This window comes from Octodon degus, unplaced genomic scaffold (genome assembly GCF_000260255.1).
Source record: "Octodon degus isolate 3935 unplaced genomic scaffold, OctDeg1.0 scaffold00021, whole genome shotgun sequence".
Taxonomy (NCBI): Eukaryota; Metazoa; Chordata; class Mammalia; order Rodentia; family Octodontidae; genus Octodon; species Octodon degus.
In genome coordinates, this window is record NW_004524597.1 from 8,407,069 (window position 1) to 8,428,441 (window position 21,373).

Here is a 21,373-nt window from a genome sequence, read left to right on the forward strand (position 1 = left end):
TAACTCAGTGATACAGCACCTGCCTAGCAAGGGCAAGGCCCTGAGTTCAATCCTAATCAATACACACATACTCACACACAACTGCCACCATGAGAGGAACAGAATCTTAAAATGCAAGTCCTTATACAGGTTTGCATCAAAGCACATGCCTCTTCTTCCAACAGTGTAATTACCTGTAAGTGATTCTCTGGGAGTGTCTTTGAAATCCAAGGACCCTTGAACCCATGGCTCTTCCCCTTGTTCTAGACAGGAGATCACTTTAGGTTTGGGGAGCCCAAATAATGCTGTGAAATAAAAATTAGATCAAGGATTATAACTTACCAGTCCTACGAATCTCAGACTATTTAGGAATAAAAGATACTTTTATAGTTTGTTACTCAAATGATGAAATGAATAGATTCTCAGTTTCACTATCATGTTTTTATTACATTGCATTTATGGGTGAACATGCAAAGTACAGAAAAAAAAATATATATATATATATATATATATATATATATATATATATATATATATCAACCCATAGCACATTTCCACTAAGAATAACCCATGTTTGACCAAGGGAGAAAACAAACTTGCAGAGGTTGTAAGAAAGATAGGATGGCCAATAACTCCTAAGAGGATCCATCCTCAATAAGACTAGGTATAACAGAGCCAGTGTTAAGGACAACTTGGGTATTGTACTGGTGGACACACTGTGTCAACTTGAGAAATTTAGAAGTTTAATTAAGTGACTCAACCCAGCCAGGATTCGTAGTTTGTAAACATCCTCATCCTGTGCAAGAGGAAGGCATGGACATCTGTGAGTTCTACACCACCACCTACAGGGTAACTTGTTTATAATATAAGGAGGGGAGAGAAGCTGGCTAGAAGCCTCAGCTGCTGCCCTTCCCTTTGCTTCTTCGCTGTTTTCTGCTGCCATGAACTGCTGCTCTCTGCCATATGCGACTCTGCCTGGGAGCCGCTGAGTATAGACTGAAACCTACACAAACTGTGAGCTAAATAAACCTTTCCTTCCTTAATTTTGGGTGTCAGGTATTTTTGTCCCAGGAATAAGTAAAAACTGAAAGAGAATTTGGTACTAGAGGAGTGGGGTCATTGCTGTGACTATACCTGACAATGTGGATTACAAGCTTTTGGGAATGGCTTACTGGGAAGAGACAGGAAAGGTTTGGAGATGTCACCTACTAGTGAAGAGCTGGAATGCCTTTGGCTCTTCTGTATGGGAGATTCTGGTCAGAGCTCAGAAGCCCAGAATGCTGATAGAAAGCCTGCCTATAAAGACCAGGCGGGGGAGTTTTCTGCTGGGAAGGACTGCATTGGTTGTTGGACTCCAGATGATTTCTGTTTTGGCTTGGCAAAAAAGTTTGTCTGCATTTTGCTCCTGTCCAGAGACTTTGCCTGAGACTAAGATTAAGCACAGTGGACTAGTTATTTTGCAAAAGAAATCTCAAGGCACTTGAATGTTGAGGCAGTGGCATGGCTACTGTTGGGGGCTTTTAGTCAGATACATGTTGAGAGTCAAGAGCAAAGTGCCCAAAAGGATGACTCAAAATGTTGTGAGTTTGGCCAGAAAGGAAGTGTCAGGAAGGCTGTGACTTGCAAAGATAAAGCTGAGATCTCCACTGCCCAGGAGGAACAGGAGAGTAGAAAAGATGTCCTAAGGGTAACATAGGAGGTGGCAGGTTCTCACCCTTTGCAGTCTCAGAATCACAAGGGTGACAGACTTTGCTTTGAGGAGAAAACTGAAGAAACTCATGTTCCAGAATGGAGGCAGTGGCCACACCAGATTTCAGAATGGCACCAGCATAGAGAATTTGTTCCTCAGAATCAGGTTCAGAGTGCTCAGCAATCCAGGCACTGAACCCCTATGGCCAAGAGAAAAGAAAGCCTGGCTACTGCTCCAGCTGGCAGCAGATCTTGGCATCATCCACATGGCACTGTTTTTAGGTGCATTCTGAATGCAGGAGTTCTGAGGTTAAGAAGACTTCCACTTAGATTTCAGAAGTTCTGTGAAGCCAGGTAGTGTGCCCATAGGAGAGCAGTGTGTGCAGCAGAGAGTGAAAAGCCTATTCTGTAGAAGCCCCAGAAGTTTGAAAAAGCCAGGAACCTGTATTGTGTGAGAAAATACGAAGAGGGAGCAAAGCCAGCCCCAGAGAAAAGCCATGGGAGCTACCAGCAGAAATGCCATTGGGGTGGAGCCATGTAAGGCTTTTGAAGCTCACAACTTGTTACAAGTTGCTTAGGATGTTCCATATGGAACTACAGGACTTACTGTTTGCCCTTCTGGATTTTGAACTTGTTTTGATCCCAATGGTTTGTATCCTACTGTGTATACCTTTTGTAATGGTGATGTTTATCTTGTGCCTTTGAATGTTGTAACTGTTTAACTTTTCATTTGCACAGGGGCTCACAGCTAAGAGTTTGCCTTAGATTTTGGGACTTGGGACTTTTTAGCAATGCTGAAACTGTTAGGACTTTGTCAACTCTTGCAGATAGACTAAGTGCCTTTTGCATAAAGGGATGTGCATAAGTCTTTGAGGGGGCAGTGGCAAAATGTCATGGTTCTAATGTAATACAATGTTCAAGTTGTAAAATGTGAATAAGCATGTCTATGTACCTGGAAACTGGGGGGTTTTTTGCCTAAATTTTTTTTTTTTTTCCCAGATCCGGGGATTGAACTCAGGCCCTTGTGCTTGCCAGGGAAGTGCTTATTCCACTGAGCCATCTCCCCCCCTGGAAACTGGTTTAAGGAAATGTCTGGTTGCCAAGTTGACAAGGGGTGAACTGTACTGGTTAATATATTGCATCAACTTGAGAAGATTAGAAGTTTAAGTGACTCAGCAGAGAGCCAAGATTGTTAGTTTGTACACATCCTCATCCTGTGCAAGAGGAGTACATGGACATTGTATGAGTTCTACACCCCCAGCCCCAGGATTTCTCATAACTCAATTTCACATCCAACTAGAGGAATCCAGGAATAGGCAGATCCTTTCTGAATAGGCTGCCCAGTGTGGCATGTATCTGTCACTCATTGTTTCAATAAAAATTTATTGGAGCCAAGGATATAACTCAGTAGTAGATCACATGCTAGTAGATCTAGCAAGCAAGAGGTCCTGGGTTCAATACTATTAATTAATACTGAGTAGGTTGTACTAGGCACTGCTCTACGGGCTGGGATACAGTTGTAAAGAAGTCCCAGTCCCCTGATTTCATGAAGTTCTATTGGTATAGTCAATTTACCAATGAACAAAATAACTTCAGGAAATTATTTTGAAGAAAATTAAAGATAGGGCCGGGGAAATGGCTTAGTGGAATAAGCGCTTCCCTGGCAAGCGCAAGGGCCTGAGTTCAATCCCCGGTTCCGCAAAAAAAAAAAAAAAAAAGACTAGAAAATTAAAGATAGTAAAAATAATTCTAAGATTTTAATCTTGAAAGCCTATTTTATTTATTTTATTTTTTTTAAAGGCAACTCTTTTGTGTTAATGATTTTTTAAAAAATATTTATTTATTTAGTGTGTGTGTGGCCAGCTCAGCCCACCAAGGGGCGGGGCTGGCTGGCTGGCATGTGGTGCTGGGGATTGAACCGCGGTCCCTGTGCTTTGTTTAGCTTAGCTTGTTCTAAGTAGGTGCTTTAGACCACTGCACCATCTCACCAGCCCCGAAAGCCTATTTTAAATGAGGCTGTATAGAAGTCTTTTTTGAGAAAAACAGTATTTGGGAGGAAACTTAAAAATGAGTTTTCTACTATGTGGCAAAGAAAGAGTACTGGTCAGAGGGAAAAAAAAGTAAAAAGAGCACATTAGTGTCAAGAAACAGCAAGAAAACCAATGTGGCTACCGAAGAGTGAACAGGGGCACAAAAAAGCATAACACAAGGCCATATCAAGTAGGGTCATAAAGTAAGGAATCTAAATTTTATTTTGAATTTAAGAAATTACTGCAGGAAAGTGTTTGGTTTTTTAAAAAAATGTATTTGGTACAGGGTCTCACTATGCAGCTCTAATTTATAATAATCCTCCTGTTTTCAGCCTCCCAAGTGCTGGGACTACAGGTGTGGGCCACCACACTGGGTCTTTGTTCTTGGTGGCACCCCAGCGCACACGGGGATAGGGCCAGTGTGGCATGTTGTGCCAGAAATCGAATCCCAGTCCCTGCGCAAGGTTTTCTTTTAAATTTCTGGTTGCTCTACAGTAAGCAGACTAAGAAGAGTACAGGCAAAGTGTCAGAAAGCTAACTAGTTATGGATGATGCCAGCTTATACTACGAAGCTAACAGTTCACAGAAATGTTATTGCTAGACTCAAGATATATGGGAAAGTGGAGTTTAAAAAAGATGCTAATTAGTTACTAATGGGATAAGAAGGTGAGACTAAAGGATGTTCATACATTTTCTGCCCTGAGCAATTGGGTTGCTAATGGGTTACTAATGGACTATAACAGTGAGATTAAAGAATGCTTATACACTTTCTGCTCTGAGCAACTGGGTAGTGGTGGTGGCTTTACTGAGTAAAGACACAGAAGAACAGATTTGGAGGAAGAGGAATGGATGATAATTTCCTGTAGGATAAGAAATAACTTATATTTGGAAAAAACAAAAAAGAAAAAAATAGGTGATCTGGATATCCATTTCCCCTTCCCTATACCAGTGAGCTAGAGCCAATCAGTTACAAAAAGCATGAGGCTCACAAGATTTCATTCCCAGTAAGTCAAGAATGCAACATGTGACCCAACTTCTACACAAAGGGTGGGAAGCTAGGCACTGCAGTGCATGCTTATAATCCTATCACTCAGGAGGCTGATTAAAGAGGATTACCATGACTTCTAGGCCAACCTGGCTTACATAGTTGAGTTTAAGACCAGCCTGAAATACATAGCAAGACCCTGTCTCAAAAAAGCAAAAAAAAAAAAAAAAACCACAAAAAAACCCATAATAAAACAAAACAAAAAATCAGAAAACAAAGGCAGGGAGAATAATTACCTATAGAGATGACATTCTTATAATTCTCCTGCATTACATCATTGTAGAGAGCCTTCTGAGTGGTATCCAGTAACTCCCATTCTTCCTGGGAAAAATACATGGCCACTTCTTCAAATGTCAACAAACTCTGAGAAAGAGAATGGACTTAGTTTGGGACCTACCACTAGAGTCAGCTTAATCACCTGGCTAAGAACTATAGAATAGGCCAAGCACTACAATAAATTTTTTTTATTTTTTTGAGACAGGGTCTCACTGTGTAGTTCAGGCTAACCTTGAACTCACTATGTAGCCCACACTGGCCTCCAACTCTCAGCAATTCATCTGCCTCAGCCTTCCAAGTGCTGGGATTACAGGCATGCACCACCATGCCCAGCCCTAAAACAATCAATAGCACATGATTATAGACATTCTCCATGTAAGGATATTTTAGTTGATGATGGGACACATAAAATAGTGGTTCCACCAGATTGTAATGGAGCTCGAAAATTTTATTATTTAGTGACATCATAGCATAATGTGTTTCTCCTGTTTGTGGTGATGCTGATGTGCAAAAGTGTAGTACAATACTATACATAGTACTTAATAAACTTACTGGTTTATGTATTTATTGCATCATACTTTAATTATTTTAAAATATATTTCTGCTTATAACAAAAATTTATTATAGAATGCTATGTCCATTTTATGACAGTAGCAACCACATACACTCTGTCTCTAGACTGTATTAAGAAATTGCAAATTAAAAAAGGGACCTCAAGTGACTGACAGGATCTAGGTTTAAGCACTATCTACGTTTATACAATGACAAAATAGCTAATGATTTCTTTTCAGGAAGTATTCCCATCATTAAAAATACATAACTGTATTTTAAAAAGTGAGAGACAGAAAGGCCTTAAGGAATCAACATAGAACCTAGGAGGAACCCAGTTCCCCAGGACAGAACAAGTAAGTCTAACATGCCTCAGGGCTTGCTTTAGGTAGTATGAATCATAGCCAGTGGAAAAAGCTCTAACGTAGAAAATACAGCTCACCTGGGACTCAGGAAAGATGAGCTCAGGTGTCACTGTCCAGTCTTTGGTAGTTGTCTGCTCAGGAAACGATAGAATCTGTTGAGCTGGCTCATCTGTTGGTGGAAAAGAGCCAGAGGAAACTGCTCATTTCTAATAACATCCTGAACTCATTTCTAAAATGCAGATTCTGATTTAGTCAGTAGAGATGGGACACCTTTACAAGTGTGTGTCATGTCAGAAGTGACTTTGTCACAAAAAAGAACGAAGTATTCACAAGCTCATAGAACCAGTTTCCCAGTTGACAGTTTCCTTAGTCGTCATGAGAAATAAAATCCGTTTTTATTTTTCTCATAAATAAAGACTATAAACTCTTTTGAGTCAGGCAAAAAATTAGTTATTATTTTTTCTGCCACTACTAGCCCAGTTCTTTTTTCAAACAGCCCATTTCTGACTCAAGTCATTCTTTATTTTATGGCGAAGCTGTCCCCAAACTTCCTTTTTCTCCTTTCTCCTTTTCGAAAGAAGGGAGTTCATGATAGTATTATCAAGGTTCTGTGGTCTCAATGTTTCTACATCATAAGCCAATGCCCATCTTCACTTATAGTTGGTACACTCTATTACTGCCCGAGGGAACATCATAACTGCCATCAGGGCTGCTTTTACAAATCCAGAGCTATACAGAAAATGCCAAACAAATCATATCTTGGCTAAATAAATTACAGTTGCAGTTTCCAGAAGAAAAATTACCCATCCTAAAAGCTCCTTACCAGTCTTATATACAGGCTCAGTTTCCTTATGAGTACTCTTGTTCAGCCATTGTTGTTGTCCCCTGTATGTATTCCAAAATTCTTTATCCTGAAATATGCCCTCTGTTTGGGACTGTACTGGATTAAGCTTGAAACCTGGAGCCTCTGCTGTTTCTTCCAATGCTTCCTTTCCAAGCTCATGAGCTGTAACCTAGAAATAATCCCCATCCTTATTACCACAGAACTTGCTTTGGGAAGGTATAAGCAGGAGGAACACATTTACACCTCAAACTGTAGGAAGTATGAGACTAATAATGACAAAAGAACTTCAAGAGATGTTGGCCTTATCTTTCATAGTAGGTCTGTTCTCACTCTGCAAAGTGTACTTTCTTCCTATTTTTAGTTTGCCTGAACTCGCTTTACAGAGCATGTTTTTTTTCTTACTTTAGTAAATGTAAAACCTCACTACTATGAGAAAGAAAGGGGGAAAGAGGGAGGGAGGGAAACTATCCACAAATCTAGGAAAATTTAGATAAAATTTATTTTTTAAAACCTCTGGCTATTGCCATCCTTCCAACATAGAAAGTCACATCTGTATTCAGAGTTCAATCCAAGCCACTACCAGTGTTGGGCAAGTTACCCACTGTATTATACAGTGATCCCTCACTTATTGTGGTTACGCTCCAGACATCCCCGTGATAAGTGAAAAGCAACCAAGTAGTAATATTTATTTCAGTATTTTATATGTTTTGAGGCTTTATAAACCTTTCCCACACTTTTATTTTATTTATTATTTTTAATGTATTTGGTTGTTACAGGGTCTCACTACACAGCTTGGACTCAGTGATCCTCCTGTTTTCAGCCTCCCCAGCACTGGGATTATAGGTGTGTAGGTCTCTGGCTGGCTCAGCCTGCCCTGGGGGCGGGGATGGTGCAGCATGGGGTGCCGGGTTCCTGAGCTTGCCTAAGCAGGTGCTTTAGTCTGCTGAATTATCTCACTCTCCCACCACCTTTAAAAACACTTCCAGTGTTCTTAACCATTTTTTAAACTTGTAAACCTACATAATTTTAACATATATATACTGTATAACACTGCAAAATCCCATCATATAGCAAAAAATCCATAATAAATAATTAGTATTTTTTGAAAACCTGTGAAACAGTGAGTCCACAAAACTCAAAATGTGAAATAGCAAGGGACTACTGTATTGATTGCCTTGTGTGGCCTTTTCCCTTGATATAAATCCTTTCATTAATAGTTTTCTATTCTGTCATCTTCTCTTAAAAAAAAATTAAGATATGTAATAAAAATTTTCCTTTTATCAATAAAATTTTGAAAAAAAAATTTCCTGTCAGCAAGATCATTATATATCTTATCTCATTAGTCAAGACATCATTGGCTCCAAAGGCAAAATTCAATTCTTTTTCTCTCAAGCAAGAGAAATCTCTGCCATGATCTCTGGAACTGGCAGAACTTTTCTTGTGTCCTTAAGGTTTCAAATCCCACCTTAACTATCTTAAAGGAACAAAAGAAGTGACCTAATTTATCACTTTTCAAATAATTGCTCCCACCCCCATTATATCCACCTTCATTCTATTTCACTATACATTTCAGTACTCTTTCTTCTCACCCCATTCCTCCTTTGACCAGATTTCCTCTGCAAGTGTTCTACCAGTGCCACAGCCTCCTCGATGCTTTGTGGATGGTGCTTCTGCAACTGGGTCTGTGTCTCCGTCGGCAGGATGGTCAGGAACTGTTCTAGTACCAGAAGTTCCAAGATTTGCTCTTTTGAGTGGATCTCAGGTCTGAGCCACAGATTACATAATTCCTGAAGTTGGCTGACAGCCTCACGGGGTCCAGCTGCTTTGTGATAATAGAAGTTCCGGAAGTACCAGCAGGAGCTCTTTGGATCAAGACTGTCTGTTTGTGGACATTTTGTATTTTGACTAGAGCCTTCTGCCACAGGTTCCTTAGTTTCCCACAGAGCCCTGATCTGAGGGTCCAAATGCTCAACCACCTTCAGATCAACCATCATTGTTCTGCTCTAGCAAGTTTTGCTCCTGTGTCTGACACCTCACTGGTGCCTCTTTTGACAAGTGAGATACTAACTGGTCTGGTACAAAATAAAAGTATCTTCTTCCTAAGGGCCAGGTAGGAAAAAAGTTCATATCAGCAAGAAATTCACATGAGCCTCACATTTATTGTTTATTATGGGAGAAAGGATCTTGTCTTGCTTTGCCTTTAAGATCAACTGCCAAGCCTCTTCTCCTTTTATAGCACTCAAAGTTCAACACAGCTCAGAGAAGACAAAAGTCAACTGATGACACTGCTTTTTTTTTTTTTTTTTTTTTTTAACAACTCAGAAAAGATTGGTAGTTGGGAAATTGGTAACTTCTGTACCTGAAAGGAGTTTCGTAAATATCCAGACTTAATTGGTGTGCTTCCTATCCTATTTTTCCTATAAGGGAAGAATAACAAGGAAATAGATCATTGTGCTGGAGGACAACTTCTATAAGACTTCTGCATATAAAGATATAGTACTTCTCAGCATGGTGTGGTGGTACACAACTGTCATTTCAGCTCCTGGAAGGCTAAAATGGGAGGACAGCCATAAGTTCAAGGCCAAGCCGTATTATATAGTGAGACTTGTCCCAAAAATACCAAAAAACAAAAAAAAGAACGTTCTACTTATGGAATATTTGATATGTACCTGTCTATTCTATGAACAGTGGCTGGAGAGCGAAGATGGTGAAACCAAAGAGGGAGGTAAATAATTAGGGAGAAAGTAGCCACGTTTTTCTCAAAGAGCATCTCCTTACTAAAAAAACTAGGGCTCATCACTCTGCAGATTTACACACAATTTTAAATTTATCTGATCTAGGGCAAAAAAATCACAGCTGTTTGTTTATATGATGTCGAGTTTTGTTTTTTTAAATGAGAATAGGAAGTTATTTTGGGTTTTATCACACACACACACACACACACACACACACACACACACACGGTATCAAACAGAGGGCCTTGCCTCTCGGCTGCACTGCCAAAAGGGAGCTAGTGGTGGTTAAAGTGATCCTTCTGCCTATTCTGTATTTCTTCAAAGGTCTTTTAGACCTGTAAGTGAGGCTAATTAGAGTTTTGTAAGCCTCAAGCTCCTTGATATGAACTAAAAGCTACAGAGGACGGCACAAATATTGAAAGAAATGGCACGCTCTTTTTTGCCCTTTCCACTCTGGAGGCCACGGGGAGTCTTCCTGTTTTTGCATCAGCAGAACCTGCTACTTTTGTGCATGTGGGGGTTGGACCCAGGCCTCTACACGCCCGGCAAACGTTCTACCTCTGGGCTTCATCCGCAGCCTCAGGAGCTGCACTGATCCCTCCTCCCGTGGCAACGCTGGCCGGCGACTAGAAGGTCAGTGAGGACGGGAAAGTTTCTCTGGGTACAGCGGCAGACGCTGTGACGCCCTCAAGGACACGGTGCCAGCGGGCAGGGTCTGAGCGAGCGCCCGTCGCGGCCACGGGCTGAACTTGCACAAATGGTACAGAGCATGGCTTCTGGAGCTGGAGGAAGGCCTCGCTCCAGTCGGTCAAGCTTCAGACTCGGACTGCCTCCCGTCGCCCGCCCGCCACGAGATGCCGCCGAAGGGAAGCAGCTTCTCAGTTACCTCAGATAGCTCGACTCCTACAAACGCCACTTCCTGCTTTCTCGAGCTCAGTTGTGAGCCGCTGCCCGGCTAGACGCCGCTCGGACGAGAGCAGCTCTCGACCTGAGCCATTCTAAGTCCGGCCAGCGAGTGGAGCCCGCGGCTTGGTGGCACAAGCTCTCACTCCGACAGTCCACTATTTGGATCCGCGACGCACCCACCCCCAGCTAGTCCTTCGAAGCCTGGGGCTCGCGCGCGGATGCAAAGCGGAAGTGACGCGCCCTTGGCCTTCGCGCGGTCCCGCCCCTTGCTGTAGCTGAGAAGCCAATGCGACTGCGCCTCGGCCCTGCGCGCCCTTCCTGCTGGGAACAGCAGCCCGCTCCAAGGGCAGATGAGTTAACCCTACCAAGCGTGCGGCCCCGCCACTTGGCGTCACGGTCTGTTGTTTCACTCTAGTCAGACCTTGGACAGGTAAGGCTGCCGCTTCTTGCAAGCTCAGCACTGTGCACCTCTCCAGCGTTTGCTCAGCTGACGTGGTGAGGATCCTTGCAGCCTCATGGAGAAAGAAACTATGTGGTGCCCAGCTTGATCGAGAAGGACGACCTCTGAGACTTTTGTGCGCGTTCTGCTTTGCCTGGTGCGTTCCTCACAACCTGTTTCCTAGGAGGTAGGTTTTAACTTGTGAAATAGTTTCCATTTGTATTTTTCCTTAATACAGAAATTGACACCTGGGAAATGACTTGCCCAGGAACATACAAATTATAATTTATTTTTATTTTATTTTATTTATTAGAGAGAGAGAGTGGTGTGTGTGTGTGGCCAGCTCAGCCCACCAGGGGGCGGGGCTGGCTGGCATGTGGTGCTGGGGGATTGAACCGGATGCTTTGCCAAGCTTGTTCTAAGTAGGTGCCTTAGACCACTGAGCCATCTCTCCAGCCCCAAGGAACATACAAATTACCACTGCCAATAAATAAATAAATAAATAAAATAAAAAATTACCAGTGCCCCTGCTAAACTGGAATGTAGGGCTTCTGTTACCGTTCCTAAAACTAGTCACCTGAGTGAAGTAGGCATTCCATAAATATGTACTGAACTATATATATGAATCTTAGCGTTTTGGGTTTTGGTGACATCCAAATTTTCTTAATGTCAATTTATCTCAGCCTAGAGATTATTAATTAAATGTACTTTGTGCTTTTGTACCTAAAGGTCTGAAGCAATTTCATAAATAACACGGAGTAGTAAAAAGTAGGATGGGTAAGGGAGATAGTTCAGTGGCATAAGCGCTTGGCAAATGCAAGGTCCCAAGTTCAATTCCCAGTACAGCAAAAACAAACAAACAAACAAAACCCCCCCAAAACAGGCAGCAGAATGTGGAGATAGATGCCAGGCAGAAGGAAGAGTAAGAACATAGATTTTTGAAGGGCTGGCAAGATAGCTCAGTGGACTAAGCACCTGCTTAAGCAAGCACAGGGCCCAGGGTTCGGTGGCTGGCCCCACCTCCACTCCCACCCACCCCACCCTACCCAGGTCCACTGAACCAACCTGAGACTGGGCATGGTGGCACACACTGGGGAGACTGCAAACAGTAGGATCACTGTGAGTCCAAGCTGCATAGTGAGACCCATACCAAATACAAACAACAACGACATAGTTTTGAACTCAAGTAGTACATTTTTACACATTTGGACTGCATTGAAAGAGTTTAAGAGGTTAAAAAATCAGCTTGCCTGGATATTGTCCTCGAGAAAACTATTTAAGATAGTAACACTGAGAGCACCATTTGAGGGTTCTGGATGGAACTTTTTTCTAGGGCAGTTGTTAGATAAATTTAAGGTGAAAATGACATGAAAAAACGATGCTACTTTTGCTTTGGGACAAAAATTATACTTCTCTGAGGCATAGATCTTAATCTTTATTTTTATTTTTTAGAAATAATATTTAATCTATACTATGTAAGTAGGGAGAAGGAAAAGGGGGAGGTGAGAAGCAAGGGCACAGTCCCTTTGAGCGTGATGGGTGAGAGTAGGGATCAGGAATACAAAACACAAGAAGGCCAGGGCAGGGCAAGCAGGTGGTTAGTATAAGAGGAGAAATCAGCTCATCCCCAAAAGCCTAGGGCAATAGAAAGGCAGGCAGGCAGATAGTTGTGAAGCAGGCAGCTTTTATTTGGACCACAGGTGGTTTCCCCAAGAGGGTGCACCATTCCTGGAGATACTGCAATACCAGGTCCATGCATGTAGTGGACGAAGCAAGTTCCTATTCCATCTCCCAACTCCAAAAGTGAGAGTAAAGACAATAATAACAAGAATTTGCTTGAGTCGCTTGAATGTATGTCAAAAACAATTCATTTCCTTAGAATCTCAGTCAGGTTGGTACTCATTGTTTTTAAGTGACTGCTGTTCGCAGTCTCAGAACCAGTGCGCAGTAATGCCACTATCTTGAGATACTCGTCACCCTACTATGCTGAACTTATTTACAGTTAATTCATTAAACTGAAGTTCTGTTAGCAGTGCCAAGGACTGCCCTTAGCACACTTGAATATAACATAGGAAGTAAGTTGGTCAAAGGGAGAAGGAAGGAAAGAAACCCTTGAAAGAAGCCAAGCACGAGCAACGAACCACTGATGATTTTTACTGTGAGGTTTGGTGCCAGTTCTTACACTTCCCTGTGGAGCTCACTAAAGTTGCCCAAGTCTTTCTTTTAGATTCACCTCTCCCTGTTTGGCATATTTTAGAAGTGATGAACATACAGCTAGGAAACAATGAAAGCAAATATATTGAGTTAATTCTGAGACACCCACACAACTGCCACAAAAGACTAAATACTTTTGCTGAATAACTAGTTAATGGTGCTGTTACTGGCTAATAAGTACTGTTTTCTCTTTTTTTCCTGTATATAGGATGGGGTCTACAGGGTCTCACTACATAGATTGCACTTGTAGTGATTCTCCTGTTTTCAGCCTCCCAAGTGCTGTGATTACAGGTGCATACCACCACGCCATCTCAACTGCCGTCTCAGCGCACGCTGGGAACTGAACCCCAGCCGCTGCGCTCTACTAAAGCAGGCACTGTAGTCTGCTGAGCTATCAGGTCAGCCCTTTGTTTTCTCTTTTTCCTTATAATAGTTACTATTTAGTAATTGATTTAGATATACCTGCCTCTTTTAGAAAGTTTCTTAGCCTGTCATTGGCTCCGCATTGGCTCTACATACTGTATTACATTATTTCACGATCCCTTATTGCTCCATCACTCAGTGCTCTAACTCTGCTGCATTTTTAGATGAGAGACTGGATAGAATTCTGTGTTCTGTAGTTGGGAAATGAATGTGATACTCAAGCTCTGACCTAAAGAAGAAGAATTAACTGAGATAACCAAGCATTTTCCTCTTTCCTCTGACATATTTTTCTTTCTGCATAGTACCTGGAATGGATAAAAATGCCAGTTGTGGGGCTGGTGAGATGGCTCAGTGGTCTAAGGCACCTACTTAGAACAAGCTGAGCTAAGCAAAACACAGAGACCGTGGTTCAATCCCCCAGCACCACATGCCAGCCAGCCCCGCCCCCTGGTGGGCTGAGCTGGCCACACACACACAAAATAAATAAATAAATAATCTTAAAAAAAAAAAAAAAATGCCAGTTGTTTCTTTCCATGAAATTGTGTACCTGAAATGAAAACCATGAAATTAATCTAGAGTAGTATATTTCTAAAGACCTGGAATGGCTTTAGGAAGCACCAGCAGGACCTGTAAGAAATATTTGAGGGTACAAAATTACAGAAAAGTTTGCCAGCAGAAGGACTTAATGGGAAACAAATGAACAGAAATATGAATAGAATAAATGAAGTTACGAATTTTTACAGGCAGTTGAGTCTTGGTTCAAATTAAATAAAATCTGCCCTCAAGAGAAATCAAAGTTTCATACAAGTATGAGAAGTATGTTATTTGGAATGCTGCTGTAAATTTAGGAAAACAAAAGGACAGATCTTTTTCATTGTGCCAAAATATTTGTAAAACTTTGAGGCTTATCTCTAAGGAACTGCCAGGAGTCTGAAACTTGATAATATCCTAATTTAGAATAATTTTAGTGAAAAATAAGCCTTGATACTTCATCAGATATACAAAAGGGAGGAGTGGAAAAGTGCCACTAATAAATCATTTACATATTTGCAGATTACTTTAGCAACATAAGAGACATTCAAGTTTAAAGCTCAATCTTTGAGAATTCCATATTGAATGCAATAAAAGTTGGATTTCATTCCTGTGTGCAACAAAACTTACTAATGTTCCTTCATCTTTACCTAAAGATTCTGTACAGCTGTTCCCAAGTTCCCATTTTAGAGCTATTTGTGTCACAATCCTTGAGACTTAAGAATCTGTTCAGGTAAATAAATTTTTCCCAGTGAACGTTATGTGTAGAACAACATAAGCACTGTTGTCTTTTTCTGACAGTGAATTAAAATCAGGTCATGTGGAAGAGGAGAAGCCACACTGAATTTCTACTATACAGGGTAACTCTGTTATAACGTGTGAGTTTTTCCACACTCTTTTTTTCCCAGCATGACTTTTTCTTTAATTGTCCAAAAAAGGAAGCGGTGGAGTTCTGAAAACTGATTTCCCATATCTTAGCAGCAGCAACAGCCATGCCAGACTTTGACAGCAGCAGTTGAGTACATAGGCCCTTTACCTTTAAACTAATACTTCAATCATCAGCTCTTACCCTGTTCGGTCCATTACCCTCCACTAAAAATGCCTGTGCATGCCTATAATCCCAGTGCTGGAGATGCTGAGATGGGGATCACTATGAGTCTGAGCTGCATAGTGAGACCCTATACCAAATACATAAATAAATGAATAAAATAAAAATGCCTGTGACTTCTGGGGATGTAAGGTAGCTTTTTGTTGTTTTAAATTTCTTTTGAATTCAGTAAGACTTTACTCTTTTTTTCTATTGGTTGTTGGAAATCAAATTCAGTATGGATAAAAGAGGGAAATATCAACACTGAATTTGGAAGAGAAAATGAGGATTCTAAGTAGGATTGAAGCTGGATGATCTCTTAAAAATGCAATGGATGAAATTGGAATCAGTAAATCAACATTTTATGACATTAAAAATAAATTGATTTTAGGGGGCTGGGGAGATGGCTCAGCGGAATAAGTGCTTTCCTGGCAAGCGCAAGGGCCTCAGTTCAATCCCCGGTTCTGCAAAAAAAAAAAAAAAAAATTGATTTTAGACTCTGTACTGAAGCAGGACATGCCATTAATAGGAGCTGAGAAGAGAAAGAGGACAATGGGAGCCAAATACAGTAATGCAGTCTACATGTGGTACCAAGAGAAATGCTCAGCTAGTGTCCTTGATAGAGGTGTGGAGCTTCAGGCTGCTGCAGAGATTCACAGTTTTGGGCAAACAGATTTTAAAGCTAGCACTGGCTGGCTTTTACATTTTGAAATAGGCACACAATTGAAACCAAAAAGTATGTGCAGAAAAAGTCCTAACCTTCAAAAAACATTGATCAGGGGCCGGGGTGATGGCTCAGTGGAATAAGCACTTCCCTGGCAAGTGCAAGAGCCTGAGTTCAATCCCCGGTTCCACGAAAAAAAACCAAAAAACAAAACATTGATCTATTTAGACAGAAACTGTCTATGATAATCAAAGAGGAAAAAGTGCATCTAGCTCATCTGTACAGTGGGGATGAGACCGACCTCTTTTGGAAGTCAATGCCAGAAAACACTCAGGCAAATAGAAACAATTATCTACCTGCCAGGGAGGAAAATAAACAACAGTTGTCTGCCCTTTTATGTGCAAATGCAGGTAGAACTCATAAATTAAAATCAGTAATTATTTGCAAATCAGAGCTTCCCAAAAGTGCGAAAGAAGACCTAAGTATATTACCTATGATATATAAACCTGGTAACAACTTTTGTTCACCAGAGAATTGTTTTCAGAATGGTTCTTTCAAAACTTCATTCCTGAAGTCCAGCATTTTCAACTTAATGTTCTAAAATTCCATGAAGAGGATATCAGGACATTATTACTTCTGGACAATTCCCCACCTCACCTTTCTGGCAAATCAATAACTAGTGAGGATGGTCGAATAAAATGCATATTCTTTCCTCATAACACTTCAACTTTGATTCAGCCAGTGAACCAAGTTGTAATTTTAAGCTGCAAACTTTATAGGTGGAAACCACTTAAGAGTCTTGTAAATTTTGAAAAAAAAGTGGTAACAAACAAAATAAAAAGTTTCCAAGATTAAAATCCCCAATCCAAAAAGTGAAATTTTTAACTGGGCAAAAAGATGGGAAAAAGTAAAACAAACAACTGTAGCAAATGCGTGGAAAATCTTTTCAAAAATGAACCTGACTGATCTTCAAGGTTTAGAAGTTGGAGATTATAGAGAAATTCTTGAGAAGTGTGAAGAATTAGAAAACAAGCTTCATGATAGGGTATGGTTAAATGGAAATGATGAAAAGGTTTGTCCCACAAAAACAAAAAGCAGGATTACAAAAGAAGATGTCCAAAAAGGAGGAGGAGCTGGAAGGCAGACTGCTCAACTTACATTACCTGTGGTAAGAATTTGGACTACCTTTTTGACTTTGTGGAATCTACACCTGAGTTCCCAAGGTTCCATTTCACATTGAAAAACATGGAATAAGAAAGTCAACAAAAGTTCCAAAGTAAAATCTCAAGTTGATAGCTTTTTGAAATCTAGGCCTCATGATATTAAGGGTACCTTAAATATTCCTTAAACTTCTGATTGCAATAATTAGGTTTTGTGTTTAAACATTTCTGCAGCTATATGATTATATAAAAGGTAGGTCTGTTGAGTTTTCATTGTTTTTATCAACTGACATGATTTTTCATATTTGCTGATAGTTTAAAAGTAATAAATTTGTTTTTTCAAATGCATGAATATATCAGCTTATTTTTTCTACTGAAGACAAAAGATCTGAGTAATGAGGGTATAAGACAAAGATCTGAAAAATGAGGGATTTTCCCAGATCCTAGATTATCTCAGTGGAATGGCTGGCTGTAAGGAAAGTATTAGTTTAAATTCTATCATGTAGTTTAGTAGTAGAGGACATGCCTAGCATGCATGAGAACCAAGGTTCCATCCCCAGTGTGCACATGTGGACACACAACTAATGTATTTACAGCATAAACAAAGCTATATACTAATTATTGTTACATTAAGGAAATAAGGATATATTTGATTTCTTCTCTGTGTGTGTGTGTGTATGTGTGCATGTGCGTGCATGCAGTGGAAACTAGGGATTCACTGAATCAAGGATCTTTGCACTGAGCTACATTCCCAGTTTTTTGTTGGTTTTTTTTTGGAGACAATCTTGCTGGCTTGCCCAGGTTGGGCTTGAATTTACAATCTTCCTATCTCAATCTCCCAGAGTATTGGGGTTACAGGCACTCACCACTATGCCCAGTTTTTAAGGTTACACTTTAACATTACCACCTACATAGTGCATGTTATTCTCTTGTTATGGAAGTAACATGTGCTAATCATTGAAAATCATATAAATACAGTCCTGTTGGCAATGATATAATCTCAGCCCTTTGGTATTTTTTAAATTGGAAACCTAAATAAAATTTTAGACCTTTTTTTTTTTTCTTTTCCAGAACCAGGGATTGAACTCGGGCCCTTGCACTTGCCAGGGAAGCGCTTATTCTACTGAGCCATCTCTCCAGCCCCCTTATTGTCTTAATGTACTTTATACTTTGGATAAGTAAATTGATATCTGTTGACTATATAGGATTGTTTTACATGTGTTTATCCTAATAGTAATTCCCTTTTTGTAGTGGTGGGGATTAATTTAACTCTAGGTCCTTGGGTATAAGACAAACACTGTACCACTGTCTTAGGGGTATTTTTGGGAGGGAGGGGGGTGGTCCGGGGAATTGAACTCAGGACCTTGCACATTCCAGGCCAGCACTTAGTCCACTGAGCTATCTACCCAGCCCTAAGTTTTATGACCCAGAATTTATAGAAAAAAGTTAACATTAAGCCTGCTATATGCTTCCTTGGTTTAAGTGTGTAGCCCCAAGGGCCAGTAACATAGCTCAGCAGACTAAGCACAGGGACCAGGGTTCGATCCCTAGCACCACATGCCCCGCTGGCCCTGCCCCCAGTACACTGAGCCAACCACTGAGACTGGGCATAGTGGTGCACACATATAAGCCCAGCACTGGGGAGGCTGAACACAGGAGGATCACTATGAGTCCGAGCTGCATAGTGAGACCCTGTATCAAATACATTAAAAAACAAAGGGTGCAGCCTAGAGGAAGCTGGGAGATCTGTAACATTCAGAAGCTTGATTTTTTTGTTAAAAATTTGTCTAGAATGAGGGTAGTAATTATCCAAGCTTTTAACCCCCGCCCCTCCTTAGAGACACTTTTCAAGCCAGAGATAGAGTGGATCATGGAACAATCTGAAGATGCTAGTCAGCCTTAGTTTCTTCTAACTGGGGTCTTAGCATCTTTATACCTTTTCAATAGTAGTAAGTTCCTAGGGTAAATGATGGAGAATCAGTTACACCCATTTTCAGAAATACTCATGAGTTCTGGAAACTAGATGTCATTGTTACAATAAGCAGTTTTGGAGACTCAATTAAATAGTAATAGAAACAAAAAACCAGTTGATATATTGAGACTAGTGCTAAAATATAGACAATATTTGAATATTATTAAGTAGCAGGGCAAGTATCTGAAGCCTGGGACATGCCTCAAGGTTTGGGGAGCATGCACACAGGCCCTCATATGTGTATATACACCTGTGGGAAGCTGCAAGATTCTCTGGTTGGTTGCCTTAGGGGCGTCTGCCAGAGAACAGCAGCAGACCGGTGACAGCCAGATCATCAGGGACTCTGGGGGAACCTCCTGATTTTAGAATTGGCCTGGGAAGACAAGCGTATCCTACAATTTTTATCCCTATATATCCCTGCTGCCCTGAGCTGGCCACCATCATCCTTGTCTTGTACATCCCTGTAGTCTCTCCTTCCTCTCTTTTCCCCTTCTCTAGACTCCCCTGCTTAGGTCCCTCATGGGCTTCTTCCAGTATGCCCTACTCTTGCTTTGGGCTTGTCTCCCAGATTATGAGGGTCAGAAGGGGCATCTTGAGCAGTGTAGTTATGATGCTCAGGTCTCCCGTTCTCCACTAAGGTCAGGGCTGAAGGACCCTGCAATTGTGTGGCCACACCAGGAGCTGCTGGCTGCCTGCAGGCAGGCACTTGAGGCTCTGGTGTGGTGCAGGGAGGCCTCTAACAGCCATCCCCCAAGAAGCAGAGGTAAAGAGGGGGCCAGAACACAGCAGCAGTCCTTCAGGACCCTCATCAGTAGGCACAAGCTACAAAGCCAATGGCTGGCTTTTGTTTTGGTAGTCTGAGAAGGGCTGAAGTCTGCTTCTAGAGATGATGCCTGAGGATTGAGTCGTTCTGAGAAATTTAGGCAACCCAATCTTCTCATGGCAGAGGCAGAATACCTAAACTTAAGCTACACCAAGGCAGGACACTTCACCTTGGGAGAAAAGCGGACACGTGTTGTAAGAAGGGGCTTTTCTCCCTAGGGAAAAGGTATGGAAGGTATGGGCTGATAACAGAGCTCCCTATATCTAAAACACACCTCTGGACTGAACAATTCCAGTTGTTTATTCTGTACCTTTTCTGCTTGGAGAAATACTAGCCTACCACTGGAACAAGTTGAACAGCATGAGCTGCTAATTTTTTATTAAATGTTTTAAAGAAAGCCTAGTGATAAATTAAGAGAATTAACATTAACTCAAAGACTTATTTGAATATTATGGTCTGAATACCTTCTTTGCAGGCCCCAAACATGCTGATATTGTAAGTGAAGTATTTTATATGACATCCCATACAAGGCTAAGAATAGCCACACACATTAAGTTTGGAGCTAGAAGCATGGAGCTACATTGGGGACTGGGCCAAGGATCCCATGGGAAAGGCTTTTTTTTTTTAGTCCCTGGACCAAATATCTGAGGGAATCTTCATTTTGCCTTCAGGTTCAAAGCGGGCAATGCTAGCTGGACCACACAAGATCTGCATTTAGTGGTAATACTGGGTAGACAGGAGTTGTGAAGAGATTAATAAACTGGGTAAATTGCTTCCTTCAAAACCCTACCCAGTTCATGCCATCAACAGCCACATTAGGCGTGCTCTGTCCTATCACTGTAGATCCTACATTCATCTTAATTTTCAATACCTTCCCTGCTTGTCAGTCCTCATACTACTCCTGCTCTTCTGTGAACTAAGTTGCTAAGAAAAATGGAAAAAAATTTTAAAAACTGGCTCAGAAAAACTCAGTTTAACCTATAGCAGGAGATAAGACTAAAAAGAAAAAGGACAGAATTGTTTCCATCACTTAAAATTGCTTTATTTTATAGCCTGTTCCTAATGGATAGTTAAGAATAGCTGGTTAGATAACCTTCCTACAGGACTGTATCCTGAAATGTTTTCCTGGCATGACAATTCCATCCCTAGAATATCTCCTGGTCATTCTACGTCCTTCACATAGCTACACAAAATACCTGCTGACTCCTTATTCTAAAATATGCCTTCCTCTAGTAATTTTGCTCTCCCCTTTATCTTCCCACCATTAATGATCAATGACTCAGTTATATCAAGACCATCTTGGCTTCTTTCCTGGAAACCAGGCACAAGACCAAAATAAGATTTTTAAAAGCCTAACTTGCATCAGCTATCTCATAATGTACACTTTCTAAACAAAAAAATCAAAAATATTTTTACTATACAACACAGAGGGAAAGAACAACTTTCAGAGACTTTATACCATCATCCCAAGCAGTCATTCTGCTTCACTTAGCATGGGAGAGGTCCAGCCTAGAGCCCATCAAGCCCACAAACCACCTGAACTTATCTTCAGCCACCTTTTATCAGAACCTTTCTTGACCAACCCAAGTCCAAAAAGAGAAAAAGTTGCTCTGATAAGATAGATCAACCCAGGGGATTAAGA

The 21,373-nt window shown here is 41.0% G+C and overlaps 1 protein-coding gene across 6 annotated transcripts in view; it reads right to left on the reverse strand.

Annotated features, from left to right (window-relative positions):
- The window catches only part of Znf75a (zinc finger protein 75a), a 43,243-nt gene extending 32,232 nt beyond the window's left edge, over positions 1-11,011 (reverse strand). For 2 of the 6 annotated variants that reach the window (XM_023711822.1, XM_023711820.1), the window contains exons 1-6: positions 10,399-11,011; positions 8,367-8,876; positions 6,757-6,946; positions 6,011-6,102; positions 4,980-5,106; positions 174-284 (exon numbers count right to left, since the gene is read on the reverse strand). In XM_023711822.1, the coding sequence (XP_023567590.1) occupies positions 174-284; positions 4,980-5,106; positions 6,011-6,102; positions 6,757-6,946; positions 8,367-8,771 (925 nt within the window). In that variant the 5' untranslated portion in view covers positions 8,772-8,876; positions 10,399-11,011. Of the gene's footprint in view, positions 1-173; positions 285-4,979; positions 5,107-6,010; positions 6,103-6,756; positions 6,947-8,366; positions 8,877-10,398 lie in introns of those variants that run through there. The other 4 variants (XM_023711821.1, XM_023711823.1, XM_023711824.1 and 1 more) reach the window with 4 other exon arrangements.
- Positions 11,012-21,373: the final 10,362 nt, after the last annotated feature.